The sequence below is a fragment of the Hydra viridissima genome, unplaced genomic scaffold (genome assembly GCF_058129835.1).
Source record: "Hydra viridissima isolate aposymbiotic clone 2 unplaced genomic scaffold, HvirCarnegie_v1 scaffold_1, whole genome shotgun sequence".
Classification (NCBI taxonomy): domain Eukaryota; kingdom Metazoa; phylum Cnidaria; class Hydrozoa; order Anthoathecata; family Hydridae; genus Hydra; species Hydra viridissima.
Window position 1 is genome coordinate 14,853,836 of NW_028324300.1, and position 22,670 is coordinate 14,876,505.

Consider the following 22,670-nt stretch of genomic DNA (forward strand, 5'->3'; position numbering starts at 1 on the left):
AAATTTTTAATAATTTTTACTTTAAGAAAAAAATCAAAAGCTTTCTCCCAACGTTTAAACTTGGAGAGAGAACAAAATAATTCTAAGCTCGCGATATATGTTGCATGCATGAAGAAATAATTGTTGCAAGTTTAGCATATGTGAAACATTAAAGTTAATGTAAACTTTAATGTTGTATATATGTTAAACTCCTAATGTTGTATATATGTTAAACTCCTAACAGTTATTTCTTCATGCATGCAACATATATGCAAAATTTGCAAAATGTTTTTGTAGTACAATTTTTAGTTCTATTGGTCATTGGTTTTCAGAAGGCTTTATATTTTGAAAAACTCGAAGATATTCAAAAATAATTTGTAGTACTTTTTCAAAAAGAGAAAGATAAAACAGAAAAAAAAGTCAGGAAATAAAAGTCTTAAATGAACTAATAAAGATTAAGCATGTACATTCTTTGCGATGGTCACTTTCAACTCTTTCAAATCAAATAATTAACAGCTATTTGTTATTATTGTCTTGCAGACTATCAGTGAATTAAATTTTTGTCGAGGATGAGATTCTTAGGCGGATGCTAATGTAGCAGATGGAATGAACAATCCTTTGTTAGTGAAGTTGAAGATTTTTTTTTTCTTCACTTTTTTAAAAAAGTTAGGTGCTGTTTAAATTTTTTTTTTTTTTCCTTCAGTTTCTTCTTTTTCTTCTTCATTCTTTATGAATAACTTGAAATTGTTCATACAAAAAAAAGTTTTTATAATGAAGAAGTTCATTTGAAATTTTTAACCTTTTTGTTTATTAATTTTTTATTATTATTTTTTTTTTTTGAGGTATATATCTCTTTGTTGGGCAGGATCAAAAGCGGCCGCCTATATATATACTAACCTATCACCCACAGACATAATGTTCATTGGGTTTTACAATTTTTAATACTAAACCCAAGGAAGTGAAAAATACTGAGTTGTGTCAATATTTTTTTTCTCTGTGTTTAGTATTGAAAATTTTAAGTGTAGAAAAGACAACTGCAATAGACTTTCAGAATTCTAAGATTTAAGTGAGGTTAAGTTGTCGACATCAATCTTGGAGCCCCATTTTTAAAAATGAAAACAAATATCTATTTTTAATTGCAGCGTCATTATGTTCTTTGGAAATTAGAACTCAAAACTGAAAAGGTACCCCTAGGAATGCCTATAATGTGCTTATAATTGAGCTTCGGTTCCCAACCATTTTCAGAGAGAGGAGGGGGATCTAAGTTCGCTTGTGCTCTTGGATAAAAATACATTGAGAATTATTCTTCATTTAATATTTGAAATCAAACTAAAATGAGCGCAAGAGATTGTAAACCCATAATGCAACAATGCTAATTCAAAAAGTCTATATACTTCGGCTGTCGAGTCAACTTCTTGAATTAATGAATAAATTTTGAAATCACTTTGAAGTCTTATGTTAGAGATAAACAATACTCAGAGAAAAGTTTAGTGAAATATGATTGTTTTCATGTGAGCTTAATATGTAATGTGCTTATTTTTATGTGAAGCAAGTACGTGTCTTTGGCCACAGCAATCAATACATAATACTCTTTTAAAGAGACAATTCTACTGACTTTTTATATAAGTTCGGTAACTATAGGTTCATATCCTTTACTTTAACTAATTTATATAGTATGTCAAACTTTATATTCTTTTTACATATCAAACTCCTATACTAAAGAAAAGATTTTATTAGTTTCTTGTAGAACTTGAAGGGCTTAAAGAAGTCATATTAATATCGGTTGACACTGGAGTTGGTATTTGATTAACTCTAGCGATATTTGATCAATTCCAGCTAGAAGTTTAAAAATACATAACTATGAATTTACTCAAATAAATATTCATTATCAGAACAACTGTTATTCTGTCTGCTAAAATAATAATTTTTAAAGATAATTTCTCAGAATGCTAAGGAGATTAAAAGTCAATATTTTTTATTATTCTTTATCATAATAAATAAGAACATAGTGAGCCATCTATAAATAATTAAGCTTTATCCAAAAATTTGTGAATTTCATCTGTAATATGAAGTTGATTTACAATTTTATGACAAAGTTTTCTTAAGAAAAAAAACTTTCTTGTACTTATGTAAACTGTTTTTATAGTTAAAAACAAAGATGGATCTATTTTAACAAACCAAGTTTGAATCATAATTTTGGATTTTAGTGCTGCATAAAAAACCACCACAATTAATTTATTAATATAGATGTCCAGCCAGGGTAAGACTTTTTGTCAAATTTAATTTAAAGCTAAAAATTGTAAATTTAAAAAGAATAGAAAAAATAAAACTAGTTAGAACATATGATTGAGGTTTTTCATTCTGACGTTTTTCTAGAAAAATGCTTAAATATTTTCTTCAATTTAATAATTTTAGGTATGAAAAGAATGAACAATGATGGTGGATCTGGGGGAGGAGCAAAAAAGATGCGAGGAGACTCTGTCACTTTAAGATTTCTTCTAATGAGCAAGGTTTTGTGTTTCTATTTTCGTGCACACTATCTTTAGCATAAATTATGTTTCCTAAATAAAGCAAATATGTATGGTTATTAAGATTTATTTTGTTTGATTCTATCAATAAAATATTTTAATATTTTAATTGTGGGAAGTGAAATGCCTGGTTTAAAGGACAAACTATGGTTATGTTTCTCCATTAGATAATTTAACCACCATTTTGTTAAATCAGTTGTCATTACATTTCTTTGATAATATTGATAAAATCACTTTTTTTTTTTTTTATCTGTGTTAAGTCTGTAGCTCATTTAAGATTATGTTTTTTCTGAAAAAAATAATCTCTTTTTTTATGCTTAGAAATGATTGAAAATTATGCTTTTCAATGTTTACAGATGGGTAAAAACATGTTACCCAGTTATTTGTAAATTTAGAAACAAGTTGTTTTTTTCTTGAAATTTGATTAACTTATTCTTTTACAACTAATGCAAATACAAATTTTCAAATTTAAATGTCAAACAGTTAAAGAAATATTGGGGTTAGAAATTCACCCAGTTTCTTAAAAAGACCTGGTATTTTCATGTCTAAAGAATCTTTGTTTAACTTTGTTTGAGCAATCACATGATTTAAGAAGATTAAATTGTGATTTAATTCCAGAGGAAAAAGTTTGTATTGCATATCAAATATAAGTATATCTATATACAAATGCTAAAAGTGAAAAAAGCTCAAAAAAGTTACACCTAAATTTCAAATCTGCTGCAGAGGGAAAAAAAGAAAAGTTAAAGTGCCAACTAAAATTAAAAATCATTCCAACCAAAACTTTTAAATAGGTCTAAATAGTTTAGAAATATTAAAATTAAGAATATAAATAAAAATCATTCAATCTTTTAAAAAAGAGTCTTTGTAACAGAAAGATGTTCTTTGTAACAGAGCAACTTTGCAGATACTGTAAAAAAATTTTATTGTAAGAGCTATGTTAATGTAATTTAAAATAAATTTACCTTGCATTAAAAAAAGAAAATTATAGCCAATTAAAAAAAAAACCCATTTTAGGTTTACTTCTTTGAAACTAAAACAATATATTTTATCTGGTGCAAGCAGGACTCATTTAGTCTGTGTTAACACTTAGCATCAAACAGTAAGATATTTTTTTAGTTAAATATAAATGTTAAACCCTTTTACATAATGTTTTGTTCATAATTCTTTTTAAAACATATTTGTATTGAAGGATATTACACTGATAAGTAGTTTAAAGTTAAGTTTAGAAACTTATACCCCATTTACACCAAAAATAAAACTTGTTTTAATCGTGGTTATTTAAACTTGTGATGCATTTTTCCATTCACACTGCTTTTTAAAACAATATTTCAAATAAATGAGTTTTAAAAAATGGTAGCTAAATAAAACACCGTTTTAACAGCGAGTGTTATTTAAACTCGGTTTTGTTGGTGTGAATGGGTTATTAGCTTTAAACTACTCTCTCCTCTCCCTCCCACCCTCCCGCCCTCCCCCAAAGAAATTTATATTAGGGGGGGGGGGGGGGATCATGTTAATTTTAGTTCACAAATCTAAAACTTAATTATTAATTTCTTAAGTTGTTAAATAAGATCTTCAGAGTCTACTTGTGAAAGTCATTCTGTACTCACAGTTAAATAATTCTATGATCATTTTTTCTTTTATAAGAAAACTGACTTAAGAGCCAGGTCTTTTTCAAGGTCAAAATTTAAACCCCCATACTCCTTTTCAACCGTTTGCTTTTAACTTGAAATTTTGCATTTTCATTAGTTGTAATCAGGTAAGTTAATCAAATTGGAAAATAAATCCAAAGAATCAATTTTTTGCATTGAGTAGTTTAGCAAGTAACAACCTAAATGTTCAGTGGAGTAAGGTCTGGGCTTTGAGCAGGTCATTCTGGTAAATTTAATTTATTTTTTACCTCTCTGTAAGTTATTTCATAAGGAATGGCTTCTTTGTTGGCATGCAACCCCTGAATCTAGCTTCTTTGATGACTTATATACTGTTCCTACTGTGCCTACTGTGATCTTTTATTGTTTTCAAGATTAACAGGAACTTTCTAAATATTTTCAAATCTATTTTCATCCTTTCAATATTTTATTTTCAAAATAAACATAACAAATTAAGCAGTTAAAATATTTTTGTAATTTGCAAAACACTTGCTCCTATTCCATTCATTTGTGCATGTTTTCTGAATAGCTTTTCAATAAAAGTTTATGAAGAAGTATTTTTGTAAATTCATTTTTTTCTAAAATCAACATACTCATTAAGTCAGAGGGTAAATTTTTTTTTTTTTTATTCAAAAACTTTGCGCACTAAAGCTATTTCATTTCAAAACTAATTACTAATGATTGTACATTAGCAATTAGTTTTGAAATGAAATAGCTTTGCACATACTTTGAGATCTCTTTTTTAAAAAAGATATAAAAGTTTTTTTTTTAATTCATACTATTTAAGTAAAATAAGTTAGTTGTTTTTATGGATAAAGTGTTTTTTATTTACAATATTCACTTATATATTATAATGGGAAGAATTGTCACAGCAAAAAAACATGTTTATTTGACTTTCTAAAAAAAAAAATTGCCTGTCTAGTCATGTTTTTTTTTTTTTTACTGAATTTTATTAATTTAGTAGAGTAGCAGTTAATTATAAAGGTATCTATTTTTGGTTTACCCTTGAATAATAGTTTGTGTTTGTTAAAGTTTACATAGTTAAAATTTTATTTCATAAGTAAAGAAAAATAAAATAGTACATTGACTGACTATTTATTCTTCATTGAAATTTTAAAAAATATATTACTCAGAGGCAAAGATAATTCATTAGAATTTTCAAATTAAACCTATGTAAAATTGAAAAACGTTTGAAATATTTTAACTTACATATTGTATTTCTATTGTATTTTTCTATTGTATTTTTCTATTGTAGCATGCAGGAGGAATCATTGGAAAGGTAAACAGATTTTTTTTTTTTTTTTTGAAATAAAACGTTTCTTATATTTCAACTCTTTAAAATGTCAACACATTTATTGGCAATAAAATTGTTGTGAATTAAGCCTTCATATCATTCATTTTTTTATCGTTCAATTTTCAACAGGCAACACCTAGTAATCAAGAAAAAGCTTAAAAAGGAATATCTAATAATAAAATAATATAAAAACTTAAAGAAAAATATTTTATAGCCAAAGTATCAATACCTTACAAGCGTTGTCAAAATTCATTAATTCAAAATCATAGTGTCAAAACTCTCAAATTAGACCGGTTACTCCAGTTTATTAACATCATATAGTTTGGTTTTGATTGGTTAGTAAATTTAGAAAATTTATATGCTTCCCTAATATTTGATTAATTTAAAAGAAGAGGTCTGTTAAACATTGTAGAAAATGAGCCTGTTAACCATTCATATGCTATTTTTGTTAATTTAATAGATAATTTTTAAAGAAATTTTACTGAAATTTGAGCTCATGAGTTTTCTCAAAATCACTAATTTATCACACTAGGATGTATTTTATCCCTGAATTGAATAAAAATATTAAAAAATGAATTGCTTTGCAATTTATGTAAAGTCTTTTTAAATCGACTAATAAGATAAACAGCTTGACTAATTAGAATAACAAACTTGAGTTCAATTACAGGGTTGCAGTTAAAGGATCACAAACTACTTATACTGTTTTGTAGTTACTGATCCTTTAACTGCAACCCTGTAAAAGAACTCAAGCTTGTTGCAAACTATAAGTTTTTGATAAATTTCAGTGACAAATGAAACTCAAATAACATTTTCAGAATCAGAAAAGTTTTACGATAATAAGATTATTTGACATTTATAAATGTCAAATAATTTTATTACATTAAAACTTCTGATTCTGAAAAAAAAAAAAAAATGATTCTTTTCTAAAACAATATTTGTGCAATAAATATTATATTAGAAAAGAATTATTTTTTTATTGTATATAATCATTTTTAGTTTTAAGATGTTTTTGTAATTCAATATTTTTATGAAATATTTGCTTTTGTTTGTAGGGTGGACAAACTATAAAAAGGCTTCGTTCAGAGGCAAGTATTTTAAACTTATGCCTTTACTTGTCATAAAATATTTTTAATAAAAGTTTTTATCCGAACCTGAACTTTGAACTTTGCTCTTTATTATTTTAAAGAATTTTGCATTAAATGTATTATTGCTAATGTATTTCTTTTTACTTTCTTTCCCGCTTCCTCTCTACCCGTCCAACCCATTCACGTCCCTTAAAATGATCGATGGATTTGTCAACCCTACATTGTACTACTTTATAATCTATAGTACAGTGCCACAGTCAATGTCCCGGATTCAAACTCTTCAGAGCGGTAGGTCCCGTTCCCGTTGTAAGTCCATACATACTTTGTACTTCAGAGCAAAAATTGAAGTGTCAAAGCTATTTTTTTAGGCAGATTATTCGATGAAAGTCATAAATTCAAAATCCATTTAAAGGGAAGGAAAACTGAATGTGACAAAAATAAATGAAATCTATCAGCGCTTGAATTAATTGTTGAATTATTTAGTTGCTTAAATGTTAAATTTTTCAATAGCAGGTAAAATGGTATTTTATAAGCTCTAGGCATGAGTAGTTCTAATTAACAGTACCTGCTGATATTTCAAGGTCACATGTGTTATAGCACATGTCATTTAATGGTGTAAACCTGGGTTAATTAAAATTTTGAAGAACCTTTAGCTCATGAGAAACCTTATGATTTGGTTATTTTGCATGGTATTTAGAGTACTTATACTTTAGAACTTCATAGTGTGTATTCAAACTTATGATTAAGTTTCAAAAGTCTTTGACAAACCCTGTTTCAAGGGTTCTCACCCATATCTGTGACCAAACCCTTATAATGACAGTTCTGAAGAAATTTAAACTTTTCAAGGTGATGCGAAATTGTAAAATCAGTTGTTGTAGGTAGTTGCATGTATGTGATCATGATATATCAGCTCATAAATTATTTTGAGCGCTGATCTGCCTTTTTTTTTTACTCCATATTCAATGTAATTTACATGTTTAACAGTTGCTGTATTAAAAGCATTTTTTAGAAGGAAAAATATAAGTTTTTGTGTGGCACAAATGTGTCTTTTGTGGCAGTACTGTTGCATGATTTTTAAAACGATTTAAAGTAAAATACATAGAACATCTGGCAATTCTTGAAAATTACATGGAAAAGGTTGTTTTTTTTTTAATTTTAGTGTGTTATCAATTGGAGCATCACAGGAAAATGCTTTAAAAGTTTTATGTGAATGCTTACCGTTATTTCATGAGGTATTTTATTAGATTTTTCTTTTTTTGTTATAAACTTATTTTGCTACTAAATGACCTTTTATGCATAAAATATAACTTGTATCTAGCCACCTTATCCAGTTAGTAGTGGAAGCAACCAGAATCAAAAGAATGAATTTGAGATTGATTTTCTTGTACATTCCAGTCAAGTTGGTGGTATAATTGGTCGGTCTGGCTTTAAAATAAAAGAACTTAGGGAGGTATTAAACATATGTGAATAAATCCATTCTATTGGTTTATAAATTTTATCAAAACTGAAAAAAGTGCTACAATTCCTAAGAAAGTTTCTACTTTCTTTAAAGCAAACCAACACAAGTGTGAAAGTGTTCCAAGAATGTCTCCCTAACTCTACAGAGCGTGTAGTTGCATTAGGGGGCGGTGAATCTGAGATAGTTGATGCACTTAAAAAAATACTAGAAATCATGCAAGAATCACCTATTAAAGGAAATATAGCTTTGTATGATCCAAGTCAAGAGTGGAACGGTGGACAAGACAGTTACAGTGGTTCACCCATGAATAATATGCGCAGTGGTGGAATGTTAAGTCGGGGCAATACCCGCACTGGAATGGGACGTACTGGGGGTAGAAGTGGTTTTCAAGGTGGAAACTTCAATCAACAAGGTGGTGGATTTGGCAGAGGGGTAAGTTCAACAATGAAACCAAATAAAGAAATTTTTTTTTTTAAGTTTTTAAAGAATTCCTAATTTAATTCCTAATTAAGTCGTTACTCGTCTTTCTGTTCTAATGAGCATTTATTATACTTACTATATGGGAGACACTAGTAAATTTTTTGGAATCATGCATATCACAATTTAAGTTTTTGTTTCATATTTTAGAATTGTAATTACTGCTTGTTAAATTCCGTACATTAAAAAATTTGTGTATAAAATGTGACCTTAAATTTGGCATTTGAATATTCTAATAGTTTTCATCGTTGAGCGTATTTTTTTTGGTTAGTTGTGAATCAAAGTTCATTTTTTAAAAAACTTTTAAATTAGACAAATTTTCTTAAAGGAACATTGTTCCCAGTGACAGTTGATGTTTCAGAGCAATTATTAAGTTAATCAAATAACTTGATTTTCAATAACGGTTTTGTTGACAACGTTTTTTGTTTTAAAAATTATTAAATTTAGGGCGGAAATCATGGCGGGAATTTTCAAAACGATTTTTCTGGTAGTCAAGAATTCAGTAACGGGGGCGGCGGCAGTGGTTTTAACAACTCTCAAAGTTTCAACGATTTTAACAGTCAAGGTTTATTTTGACTTTTCTTTTTTCTTAGCACATCGTCTACAGTGTACACTATTACACGAATAGAATTATGTTTTTTCTTTGCATTTCTTTCTAGCTAATGAACAGAACTCTTCTGGGAAATTTAAAAAGCAAATAACTAGCAATTACAATTTTTTACTTTTTCAGCTTCTTATCTTCACTATACTAAAACTCTTATTTCGCACATATTTTCATCATTGCAAAAACATTTTTATTAGGTAGTGGTAATGGAGGTGGAGACTCTATGTTTGGTCAAGGTGATATACAAACAACGCAAGTAACCATTCCAAACGATGTAAGATCATTTTTGTTCATGAGTTAATAATAGTTAAAAGTTTCTTATGCTTGATAACTATTTTCTGTTCCTTAGTTGGCTGGTGCTATAATCGGTCGCGGAGGAGAAAGAATACGTAATATTAGGTAAATCTTGTACCAAATACTTTTTCTGTGTTTACGCTTTTATATTGTTTTCGAAGACCCTGGAAGGTTTAAATATTTTCAACTTTTCCAATTCTGTGCTTTGCTTTAAAGTTGAAACGAAAAACACGCGTCAACTTTGAAGTTGCGTAAGCCTTAAAATTACTTCCAAAAAAAAAAGATGACCATTTACTGTATTTTCGTTTCTATAAAAAAATGATCAAATTAAATTTATAGGCAACGAAGCGGTGCTGATATTAAAATACAAGATCCTGGAGAAGGTAAAAACGATCGTGTTATAACTATAACTGGAACGCAGGATCAAATACAATATGGACAGTTTCTCATGCAGCAGAGGTAATTTTTAAATCCTAATATCCAGTATTTTAGGTCTTAGTGTCATTGTGACGTCATGGTTTCTAATTTATCTTGTTACGTATAGTAATTTATGCAGTGTCTTCTTTCATATTATTAGCGTTCGTCAATACTCAGGAAAGAAGGTTGGTGGTCAACCGTAGTTTATTTCGCGAAACCTGTCTGTGAAATGGGTGAATCTGTCTTCATCTTCTGTGAGATTAACCACCTGTTCTTTAATGTACAACAGAGTCTTCTTAAGATGTGCGAGTTTTTGTTACGAATAAATTATTTGAAAGAGAAAATAAATTAACATGTTTTATATGAGCACTACGTATTAAACTCTTCATTAGTAAAAGTAAATTACAAAGAAATCTTTCAACGGTACGATATACTGGACGATAGTTCTTTTTAACGAATGACCAAAATTCATTGTTTATATAGAAAACGGTTTACGGATTCAAAATGCGAGGAAAAAAAGTATTTTGTTGCATTCATTTTTTTTTTTTATCTTTTTATTATTATTATTATTATTATTATTATTATTATTATTATTATTATTATTATTATTATACAGAGTCTTTAGGGTATGCTGACCAATTTTTGCCATGTTGATATTGAAATAACGTAGCATGCTTTTTTTGTATCTTCCTTGTTCCAAGCCTTTTGTTTTGCCACATCATTCCATTTCTAATTGAAGTTGTCCAATTCAAATGTGATATTATATTGGAGCAATCTCTTAGCTTTAGAAGCCGTTAGCTTAAGATAGTTGTCCTGCTGATATGTCCAAATTAACAGCATTAATCATCCTCAGCACTAAAAGTTTCAGTTTTTTAGTACAATGTGTCCCAAAGATCGCATTGTACTAAAAAACTGAAATTTTTAGTGTTAGTAATAAATGGAAGTTTGCTTTTTAGAACTTTTTTACATTAAGTTTTGAAAGTTGTTTAGTAATTGAGCCCTATCTGAGCGCTGAAGAAATTTTTATCGCATTCTTCATAACTAACCATAGCAAATCTCGCAATAAATTTGCGATTTCGGCTCTGATGTTTTATTTTAAATGATTTAAAGTTGTTGACATCCCAGCAAACACAACCATACAAGACTTAAACGGTAAACCGTACGGGATTTGACCGCGGGATCTACACGGGAACCATATGGGCATAATTAAAAAAAAACGTAAAATCTTTCGGCTGCTTTTTTCTTTTCCCCGTATTGATCCCAGATTTCTTCCAGATGTATTTTAAATAGATCTAGTTAGTAGATTTTGTTTTTAAATTTGATTATTTATAATTTACATTTTTTATATTTCATATATTATTATTATTGTTATTATCATTATTGTCATTATCACTATTATTTTTATTATCATTATTATTACTATTATAATTATTATTGTTATTATCATTATTGTTATTATTATTATTATTTTTATTATCACTATTTTATTATCGCTATACAAATTGCAACTTATTTAAATAATCACATACCACAATTTAAATGGTGATTTAATTTATTTAAAATGAAACAAATAAACATTAAAATTTTAATGTTGATATAGATTAATTATAACTTACATTTTTTAGAGTTTGCTAACAAAATCTAAAAAATGTAAATTATAAATAATCAAGTTTAAAAGAAAATCTATTAATTAGATCTATTTAAAATACATCTGGAAGAAATCTGGGATCAATACGGGGAAAAGAAAAAAGCAGCCGAAAGGTCTTTCGTTTTTGTTTTTTTTTTATTATACCCATATGGCTCCCGTGTAGATCCCACGGTCACATTCCGTACAAGCACAACCATACGGTTCCTGTTTGGGTCCCGTATGGTTGTGCTTGCTGGGATGTTTATCTATACTTTAGACATCAGATAGCCCTACAGAAAAAAATCTGGAGCTGTTAAATTCGGTAACTGGACGGGCAAATTAAAATGACCGTGCTTGGAAATGATGTAGTCAGGAAAAATCTGTCGCATTGCATCCATTATTTCTCAAGCAGTATAGGCCAGTATTCTGCAGTCCTAATTGATTTATTTTAGGCACCAAAACTGTTCAATCATTTGTAACTGCGTTAGCTCTGTCATCTTCAAAAAAATAAGGTTAAACGATGTTTGAGCCATAACTCCGCACCATATAATAACCTCACGCGGATTTAAAGGCCTTGCGTGAGTTTACCTTAGATTTGCATTTTCTCAGAATCTTCAGTTTTGTTTATTTACTAATCTATATTTAGTTCAAAATGAGCTTCGTCTGACATTAACAGTCTTGAATTTTGATATTTCAAACATAGAAGTACACAGTCCACGTTATACTTTTTCTATTATGTGCTTTAAAAGTAAAAAAAAATCATTGTGGTTAATGCAGTTTCTTACTCCTCAGCAAGTCCATAGTAACTTTTTATAAAAAAAACTTTTTCTTATTTTTTTAAAACTTAAACACATTTAGCGAATGATGAACTTTTTTTTAATTTCATGGTGGAGAACCCAGAGATTAGAGGACACTTAAACTACAAATATAAAGAGAATTGGAATACTTTATGGGTCAAATTGAACAATAAAAAAATCCGAAATAAAATTTCTGGTCTTTAAAATTTTAAAACTTAAACACATTTAGCGAATGATGAACTTTTTTTTTTTCATAAACGCTTTCTGGCCAACTTTTTGTAATAAAGAAAAATGATCAGGGTCACTTCAAAACAACTTAGACTGAAGTTCATGTAGTTGTAACAAAACGAGTTAATAAAGAAAACAAAAACTTTAGCAAATAGTAACAATGTTAGTAAATAGAAGGTGATGCAATTCACTATGTTACTTTAAATTAAATAAGTTGCACAAGACAACACTGTTCAATGGCATTTTTAATTTTAGATTCTTACATATATTTTTTATGCTGATTCCAAAAATGGTTTTAGAATTGTTGCAGCACGTTTTTATGTCTAAGATTTATCAGAAGGATTTGTTAAACCAGGATATTTTTTCAAATATTAGATTTACCGGAAAGTTTTGTCCGCTTTTGGAATAAAATAAAATACAAATTTTTCTTATCGCTAATTAACAATTATGTAATGGTTCACTCTGCGATCTCCGATGTTGTCAAAAAAAGATCTTGCTTCAGCATGGTCTTTACAACATTGTCATCGATCAAAAATGGTCGTCCAGAAAGTGGCTCAGAAAGGTCGAAACCACCTGATTCGAGTTTTTCGAACCTTCTTCTGCATGTCTTATCCGAAATTGTACCTTCACAAAACACTTTCAATAAATTTTACACGCTTCTGTAGCATTTCTTCCTTGTTCAAATTTGTATAAAATACACTGGAGTAAATGAACTTTATCTCTGGCCGATAGGAACAACTGTCGCTTCACACTTCTTTCAACAACTGTCGCTTCACACTAAGACTAATGAGAATCAGTTTTATTTTAGTTAAACTGCTTTGTCAGTATGTATACTTTAAGTGATAAAATTAGCTGTGCTTACCGGTCGAAAAAACAGAATTGTCCGGTAGACCTTATATTTATCAAAATTTTATATATTTTTTCGATTGACGAATATCCGTATATTTTGTATTTTTCAGTCCTTATGAGATAATAGGAGGATCTAAAGCAACGCGTGATAACTTTAAAACGATTTAATAGTTTTGATTGGTGTTAAGTATTCCGAAATGATTTACAAGTTTTGTTGATCATTGTTCGTCGTCGAACTCTTCACCAGGCATTATATTTGAATAGTATAAGCAAAGTTTGGCGACATTCGACAATTTGGTGACAAAGTTTGGTGACAAAGTTGAGTGAACTTCACAAGACTTTTTACCTATTTATCTCCTCAAATTTTTATCATTTTAAACCCATCTACGAAGAAACAATGATACTTACATAAGTGAATTTGTAACCAGTCAAATTAAGTGACGTTCAATTTCCAAGCATGGCAATAAGGTCATAGCAGAGATGGGTCCTGTATAAAAAATCAATACTCATGCCAAGCAAAAATCTTAGCATAAAAAATATAAAAATAACAAAATAAATCAGTGTTACTTTGACACCTATTTTTTGTTATATTATAAGAAAAGGTTTTGACATTTGTAATTCCAATTTTTAAAGCAACTTACTCTTAGTAAAAATTTACTTATTAAATTGTTGAAAAATTAAACAGTCTTCAAACGGATCAGGAATTTATACTAAAATTTCTAAATGTTTTTTTCACTGTTAGTTTTTGCCACCTACGTTTCTCAGGCAGATTTCCACAGCGCGTCATTTACGAGATTAATTTGACGTAAGTCATTCTGCCATATTACACTTTTCTCGTTTGTACCGGTGGGTGAGATGGGTCGCGTGTTCTTTAAAAGAACAGCTTCTATGCTCTCTCTTTGGCTAATACTAATTGCTATTGTCATAAATGATGTTGTGGTATCTATGCCGGAATTGGTCATAGACAACAATTAGATTTAAAATTGATATTTTTCTTCATTAATTTTAGCACAACGAATTTGCTCACTTACTTCAGCACGGCGAAGAAGATAAATACGGCTGGCATCAAAAGTAACAAAAAAATGTGAGAACTTTAGTTCAAAATCGTTTTTAACTAACTGCTTCAATAACTTTAGAAACTGTTTATTGCCGATTTCAAAAAAAGCTAAACAACTTTAATGTGAAACGTGAGAATTGCGTTCGTCAAAAAATCATTATTTTCCTTTATTCGAGTGTTTCGTTCCTTCTTCAAAAAACTTTTTTTTAACCAAACAAACTCTGCTGAGTAGCAGACTTGCAGATTTTAACTTCCAATCTGAAGTATGTGACCCCAAAAACCCTTACTTTTTTTTGTATAATTATTAAATTAAAAATCTCTTTATAGTGTAAGGGGAATTGCGAAGAATGTTTTTGATTGTTACGATTTCAAATCGGCGGGTTATCGATTGAATGTGGGATCTTAAAACTATTGTTCGTTTTTTATTGATAAATTTCAATATTTTTATGAGTTGGAATTTTCGATTGAGATATAATTACAGCTTGAATGTGTTCAAAACAAGAAATAAGTAATCGCTTATAAAATTCATACAAAATAGTGCAATTAGTATCTTTTTGACAATCTTCGAATCCAGTGTCATGTCAGCTTCTTAGGCTGAAATAAAACCTTTGAGCCAAAAAATAAGTCTTATACAAAGCATAAGAATTAATACATCCAAACTAAAGAAAAAACAACATAAATGAACTCTTACTGATTTTACACGAAGCTTCAATCATTGTTTTGACACAGCAAAGTGACGACAGCATTTTTTTTTTTTTTTTCCTCATAGAAATTGATATTAAAAGAAAAACCAAAAAAGTGTTAACCAAAAAAAGAAAAACAGAAACGCTAACGACGTTCGTCGCCATTAAGTTGGATGGGTAACAAACGTTCGATTAGAAAAATCAGATACGAAAAGTTTTAACATGTTTTTTAACTTTTCGTTAAAAAAAAAAAAAATTGTTGTAGCTGAAGCGTTGGTCTCTGATCAACAGAGAAATTTACTTGTTTATGAAAAAGCTACAAAAATAGAATATAACAATCACAACACCCGACCTGCTATTTAAAAAAAGTTGTTTTTTTTTTATCTGAAGTCTGTTGTTTCCTTTTTAACCGTTTGGTAAGAGGCAACTTGTTTTGGTGTAAAAATATTCACGCAAGCGATTATATCGCTGGTGTTTCTTGAGAGATCCAATGAGACGGGAGCATTGGTATCTTCAGTCTGCTGAAGCTTATTACCGGCAAATGACTTAGCAGCAGAATTATAGTCAGCGTGACGACGCTCGTGTTTTGACAAATGATCGCTTCTCATAAAACGTTTAGAGCAAACAGAACAAACGTAATTCTTTTCACCTGTATGCACGCGATGGTGTCGTGCAAGTTCATCGGAACGGGCGAATCGTTTGCCACAAACGAAATCGTCTGTTTTCCAGGAGCAAATAAATGGTCTTTCACCAGTGTGAACTCTGATGTGAGCCTTCAGATGAGAACTTTTACCGTAACTTTTTGAACAATTCTCGTAACTACAATTATGTGTTTTCTTTATTTCGTTTTTTCGGGGTTTTCTCTTTCTACCGGAGTTATTTATTTGATCTACGCCGACATGCGCGATGTTGTTACCTAACAAAGTAGAATGAGAGGCAACAAGTGTTGAGTATGAGTCGTTTAATGAGAGCACCTCACTTTCCGTTTTACTTTTTCCATTAATTCCATCTTTTTTCATCATTTCTTCAGCTGGAGAAGATGACATGCTTCTTGGGGGAGTTAGAAAAAAACAGCTTTCGTTTGAACGATTTTCTTTTGAACAATTTTTATTCGTATGAACTCTGCTTTCTTTCAAAGATGCTAAAATACTAATGACTTTTTCAAGTGTGTTTTCAAGAATTTCTACTCGATCGTTGTTGGTATTCAACATGATGTAAAACCTTTTCAATTCGTGACTTTTTTCTTAAAATAAAGTAATACTAAGCCATATAATAAACTCCTTTTTTCAATAAAACAAACCAAGCAGTTTCATTCTTAGGAAAACTGAAACTGAATATTTCATCGAAAAACATAGATAAAATCTTTTAAACGAATCACCCTTTACTTTAAAACATTTGCTTCACTTTCCTACCCACATCTAACGTAACTAACACAAACAGCTGGCTTTCGACTCAAAAATAGATTTAATTGTTTTTTATATTATTTGATTGGCTAAAAAAACAATCGCTTCGAACTCAAAAATCTAGTGGCTGAAATAAAAAAGTTAGATTTTAGCGCGTCAAACGCAAAAGAAACGCAAAGCCAGTTTTTTCAAAAAAGTTTGCCAAGCGTGAATTAATCTTACGCACGACGTTTACAGATGGTGACATTTATAAGAAACCCCTTTAAAACAAGACCATGTTTAAACATTTTTTATGCAGAGGTAATACACATAAAGCGTATTTTAATATAATTGAATTAAAAAAAAAATTGTATATATATATATATATATATATATATATATATATATATATATATATATATATATATATATATATAATATATGCACCACATCGAAATTATCTGAATTGTCTTTTGCTCAACCGATTTTCTACACTTCATAACTCTTGAGAAATAGCCACCTTACTCGTCTGATTTAAACCCAATTGTCTATTCAAATAGACAATTGGGGGTTTATGAGTTGACTTTTTTTGGTACGATTTTACACAATCTCTGTGTTCAAGGTTATACTTCATCGTAAATCGGTCTTTTCTGTACATAACTAATTAAAAATTGAAACAATTAAAAATTTTTAAAAGGCATTTTCACAAAAAGCAATTAACGGTTTAAAATGGTCTCAATTAAACTAACGATAGAAGTTTCTAGTTCACCACAATTTCCAAACAAATAGCACAAATCCATATTTACTTGTATGCAGGTTTATCGTTCAGTACTAAACAGTAACTTAAGCATATAGCTATTTAAAATGTATATATGATCAATATAGAAATATAACTTCATTCTGTTGTTTAAAATAAGACAGTGGATGATGTCTTTAACTATTTTTTTCTGGTCAAAAGCAAAAAGTTCTGAAAAGAAAAGCACGCAAAAAGATTTTCTTGGATCCCCTCCTTTATCTTTATCACCCTTCTTCTCGGTGAATTTTATTTCACTGGTATAATCCTTTTATTCTCCTACAACTTAAGTTCCGATAATTTTAGCTTTAATTTTAAGCTTCTAATTATCTCCTCTAAACAACGACGAGTTTAATGCAATGATGCTTTAACTCCTTTCTGTAATTACGCTCTTTATTCTTATGTGCATTGGAAACAAAAAAAAAAACCCAAAATAAAAATTCCGATAGTTTAGAAATTAATATTTGGAACTGGGGTTGGGTTTGTATATAGGGTGTGATTAGTAGGAGAGCATAAAAGAAAGAGTTATTATTTAAAAAAAAAATAGGTGTAAATTTTTTAACAGGCGACTTTTATTTTTCAGAGAATTACTTCCTACACCATCATTTTTAAATTAAACTTTTAAGTATTTCATAGAACCATTTATGGCAGCACCACGAGATTTCACCCTGCTTGTCATCATGCGATAAGTATAATGGTATTAGTCTAATCAACTTAATTTAAAGATACAGTTCTTCGTAACGCTCCCTTCCAACTAAAGGCCTCATTCAGCAAAAAGCTGTTAAAGTTTAACGTTCGTGACAATATTTAGAAGCGTTACCCTAAGCATTTTTCAACATTAATCATATCAGAACGAGAAAAGACTCTGATTATGCTAATTTATTCATAAAAAAAAAACTAGCCTTATCAGTAGCAGTTAATATAATCGAACGATTTTCGGAAAGATAATAATATCATAATAAATCAAAGTGGATAATAAACTCCATTGGCTCCAATGGCAACAACAAAGCATTGTTGCTAATAAAATTCTAATGCAGTGTTGCAATAGTTCGCAATTCCAAAGCAAATGAGCAACAATGGAAATCAAACAGAGTTTCGAAGGTGATTGGTGGATAACTATCAATAATGCGCAAAAAAGTCACTTTCGAGTTATGGCTAGATGAACATTCTGCTTAATAAACACAAAGTATTACATTGCGCTTGCGCAAACGTTTTCACAAACTGAATGATTTTTTTTGATCTCGAATGAATTTTGTTACGCATGGCTAAATGCTTGACTTATTTTCAACTTTCAAAAGTACTTCGTGCCCAGCGCATAAACTATTATTCCATTATTTTTAAAGAAAGTGTTTGGCAGTTCAAGCTTAAGGTTGTCATTGCATAATAGAAATCACAACAAGATACTGATTATTGATTTTCAAAAAAATGTGGAAATTAAACCTGAAAAAAAATCAAAAGATATAAACTTAAACAAACTTATCTAATTAAAAGCGCACTGAAGCAGTAAGTAAACTGTTAATCAAGTAAGATGTAAAAAAATTTCTCCGATAATTTCTTTTTTAAATGAAGATGCTGTGAGATTTTATTGCAGAGATATTATTGTGGAGATATTACTGTAAAGATATTATTTAGGAGTTTGATTTGGGAATGGCTGCTTTATCCTCTTCGCAAGTCCTGGAAAATATACACGAACAACTTGTGTGCGCCATCTGTTTGGAGAGATTTGAGGATCCAAGATTGTTGAACTGTCTTCACACATTTTGCTGCCAATGTTTACATAAAATAATAAATCAAAAACCGACTGAAGCTATTGAATGTCCAACCTGCAGAGAAGAGACTTTAATACCGTCAAAAGGCATTACAGAGCTGAAAACGAATTTTTTCATAAACAGTTTATTGGATTTAGTCCATCACAAGATTGAAGAGTTGAAAAACGAAAAGAAAAAAGGCGAACATTGCGAACAGTGTCAAGAACAAGACAATGCTACTTCTAGGTACGATTTTTAAAATTTAAGTTGTACTAAATTTAAATATACGATGTTATTTTTACTTCTTCGGTGAAAATCCTTTCCTTTTTGTAGGTGCATAGAATGTGATTTGGTATTATGCGGAGGATGCATTGCCGATCATCGTAGAAATCGCTCCACACTTGATCATAGAATTGTAGCAATGGAAGACGATGAGGATGTTAATAAGCAATCGTTAGATAAATATACCCTCACCTTTTGTCGATACCACACACGTAATGTTATCAAATATTTCTGCAACACATGCGATGAGGCAGTTTGCAGAGTGTGCACTATACTCGAGCATCGAGAGCATCAGTTCGTTTACCCAAAAGACGCCATACCCCAGCAGAAGCCAATTATCGAAGAGTTATTAGAAAAAACCAAAGAGAATATTCCATTACTAAAAACTACTATCAAAGACATTCATTCTATGTCTAATACGCTTCGAGAGTGTCGCGAGTCTTTGATCCTTGAGATAAATGCAAAGACTCAAGCACGCATCGAAGCTTTGCTAGTAGCAAAAGGAAAGCTGCTCCAAGAGCTTGATCGAATACATCGAGGTAAGCAAAAAACTCTCAGCCTTCAATCAGATGCAGTTGAGTTAGAACTTGGTAAAATAAGTGGGTGTTGTGCGTTTGCCGAAAATGTTTTAAAATTTGGGAACGAAGTTGAAGTCCTGCAAATAAAGTCTCGTTTGCAGCAATTAAATAGTATCACAATTAAACTAGATCCAGAAGAAGATGATTCCATTCAATATGTCGGTGAGAGCGAGTCTGTTGAGGCAGTAATGGAATCTCTAGGTAAAATATGCTCAAGTCAAACATTTGCATCACTATCATACGCTGAAGGAGAAGGGTTGGAAACACCGAGAGTGGGAATCGAGTCAAACATAATCGTTCATGCTCAAAACAGACATGGCAAAAAAAAGTCCGGAAGCGATCGAGTTGAAGCAGTGATGGTGTTACCCGACGAAACTAAACGAATTTTGAACGCCTTGGACAATGGTAAGCATATCAAAATCAATCTTAGTTCTAAAAATAAAACCAGTTTGAAGGTCTTTCGTCAAAAAAAAATTGGAAGTCAATTTTTTGTAAAATGATAGTTTTGTTGTAGTTTTTTTTGTGTGAAATATTAACTTTCTGTATACGAAAGATATTCTGTTACTAAAAAAATAAAGGATATGTTATAATTTTCAAAATCTTTTAAATCTGTGTATAATAAAAAACTACTCATCAAGGGGGTTGGCTTTCTAAATAATCAAACTGTCAAAATATCTTTGAATTGCATTACCAAATATTACATATTTGGTAATGCATTTCAAAGATATTTTGACAGTTTATATAAAAGTACATATACCAAATATTTGATGTAAAAGCCAAAAAAAGAGCAAGGCACCCCCTTGGTTGATAGTCGCACTCTTGTTTAACAGACTTAATTCTTTTAGATGATGGAACGTATACTATTCGGTTTACACCCGATGTTAATGGAAGACATTTACTTCATATTACAATCAAAACAAAGCCTATTAATGGTAGCCCTTTTGAAATTTTTGTTATCAACAGGCGAGAGTATAGTGAAGTTGGCCCTAGTTTATTAAAATTTGGTCAGTACGGTTCAAAGCGCAGAGAATTCAAATCACCTTTTGGTGTAGCAAGTGATAACGAAGGGTTCATTTATGTAGCTGATAGTTATAATCACAGAATCCAAACATTTGGTCCTCGTGGAGAATTTGTACATATGTTTGGATCTCATGGAGATAGAAAAGGTGAGTTTAACTGTCCAACTGATGTAGCAGTATCTCCAAACAGCCGTCTGGTCGTATGTGACAATGGTAACAATCGTGTTCAAGTTTTTGGTAGAAATGGAAACTTTATTGCTAAATTTGGTCGAGAAGGCATTAAAAATGGAAATTTTAAATCCCCTTGGGGTGTTACAGTTTCTCCAGTATCAAGAGAGATAATAGTCGCAGATACCGACAATCATCGTATACAAATTTTTTCTTCAGAAGGGAAATTTATAATGAAGTTTGGTTGCAATGGCGATCGTCCTGGTCAATTTAACTCACCATGCTATGTTGCCGCTAACGCGGAAAATGAACATATATTAGTTTCGGACTCAAAAAATCATCGTATACAGATTTTTGATAGGCGAGGAAAGTTTATTCAATTATTTGGAACACAGGGGCAAGAAGATGGACAATTTAACCATCCGCGAGGGCTTTCCATGGATATTGCAAATAATATAATAGTATCTGATATGGGAAACCATAGGCTTCAGATATTAACTTACGCAGGGAAAATGGTCAAATGTGTTGGAACAGAAGGAAACGGAGATGGTCAATTGTCATTTCCCGAAAGTGTTGCTGTGACACCGAACGGTTTTATAATTGTTTCGGACTTAAGCAATAATCGCATTCAAGTGTTTTGATTTTTTTTTTTTTTTTTTATTACTATTTTTTCATTATTTAACTAATTTTTTACATAAAGTATATAACTTTTAATATATTTGTATATAAAACTTTAAAAAATCAATGATTAATTTATACATTTATTTGTTTAATAACAGCATAAAAGTAATCTGAAGACCATATTTTAGTGCTACTTTAACACTTCCTGGTCCTTTTTTAGTTTTTAAATATTTTACTTTACACCAATTTTTTAATATTTCTACAAACTTACCAAAAAAAAATCTTATGCCAAAATTTTTCAGTTAAATAAAAGTTGTTTTTCTATTAACTATGCTTATTAAAAATTTACGGCACCAGCTGAAAGGTGTGCGTTTATTTCAAAAATAGTCAGCACCGCTAAAATTATAAATGTAAACGAGCCTCTTTCTCAAACCAGGTGTCAAATATTTTCTCTATTTAAGTAATTTGTACTCTACATAGTAATATGCATTCTTATTGGTACAATTTACATAACTTTGTAAACAAAGCTGATATTTAGGAAGTCATGCTTTGATTATTGTTAGATTAATATCTATCTTGATATTAATCACAATTTAACAATTTGAAAAGAAAAAGAAAGCTAACATGATAGTTTGTAATACACCATCGTAAGAAATGAGATTTAATTTAACGTAGACCAACAAGTAAAGAACTTGATCTACATTACACTAAAAATGTACTAAACTGTCAGTGTAAAATTATGGCATGGAGATGTTTCTCGTCATCTGATGTTGGTTCTTATTAACTAATAACAGACAGAACAGCTGATATTTTTATCAACATTCAGGGTCGATAAAAATATTAGCTGTCTGTTACTATCTGAATAGAACCAACACGACATTAAATCTAACTTTTAATCTATATATTGGTTCAAAGTTTGTTATCAATTTCTCATATAAAAATTATTTAAATTTTATTAAAATTTTTCTTATATATGAAAATTCGATTTAAACTTTTTAAAAACAAAAATGAAACTTTTGATGCTGAGTCAACATAATTTGTCTAAAATTTTGCCT

General features: G+C 29.9%; 3 protein-coding genes across 5 annotated transcripts; 2 read left to right on the forward strand and 1 right to left on the reverse strand.

Moving 5' to 3' along the window:
• The first annotated feature begins 1,347 nt into the window (after positions 1-1,347).
• On the forward strand, positions 1,348-10,131 carry LOC145187515 (heterogeneous nuclear ribonucleoprotein K-like). Of its 2 annotated transcripts, XM_090087534.1 has the most exons (13): positions 1,348-2,239; positions 2,395-2,489; positions 5,409-5,432; positions 6,500-6,532; positions 6,777-6,820; positions 7,692-7,764; positions 7,851-7,982; positions 8,085-8,423; positions 8,916-9,033; positions 9,270-9,346; positions 9,422-9,471; positions 9,706-9,825; positions 9,944-10,131. In XM_090087534.1, exons 1-13 carry the CDS (start codon positions 2,227-2,229, stop codon positions 9,984-9,986), a joined length of 1,161 nt encoding a protein of 386 aa, XP_089943660.1. In that variant the 5' UTR covers positions 1,348-2,226; the 3' UTR covers positions 9,987-10,131. The 2 variants fall into 2 exon arrangements, with proteins under 2 accessions (XP_089943660.1, XP_089943664.1); XM_090087538.1 differs by lacking the exon at positions 6,777-6,820 and having other exon boundaries at positions 2,113-2,239.
• Positions 10,132-14,828: 4,697 nt separating this feature from the next.
• Positions 14,829-16,472, reverse strand: LOC145187894 (uncharacterized). The gene has a single exon (XM_080064413.2). The coding sequence runs from the start codon at positions 16,233-16,235 to the stop codon at positions 15,405-15,407; it is 831 nt and encodes a 276-aa protein (XP_079920539.2). The 5' UTR covers positions 16,236-16,472; the 3' UTR covers positions 14,829-15,404.
• A 2,068-nt stretch (positions 16,473-18,540) lies between these two features.
• LOC145187382 (E3 ubiquitin-protein ligase TRIM71-like) lies at positions 18,541-21,787 on the forward strand. 2 transcript variants are annotated; one of them, XM_090087229.1, is made up of 4 exons: positions 18,541-18,702; positions 18,832-19,193; positions 19,281-20,212; positions 20,653-21,787. In XM_090087229.1, the coding sequence occupies exons 2-4, from the start codon at positions 18,847-18,849 to the stop codon at positions 21,633-21,635; spliced, it is 2,262 nt and encodes a 753-aa protein (XP_089943355.1). In that variant the 5' UTR covers positions 18,541-18,702; positions 18,832-18,846; the 3' UTR covers positions 21,636-21,787. The 2 variants fall into 2 exon arrangements, with proteins under 2 accessions (XP_089943355.1, XP_089943360.1); XM_090087234.1 differs by having other exon boundaries at positions 18,602-18,722.
• The last annotated feature ends 883 nt before the right edge of the window (positions 21,788-22,670 follow it).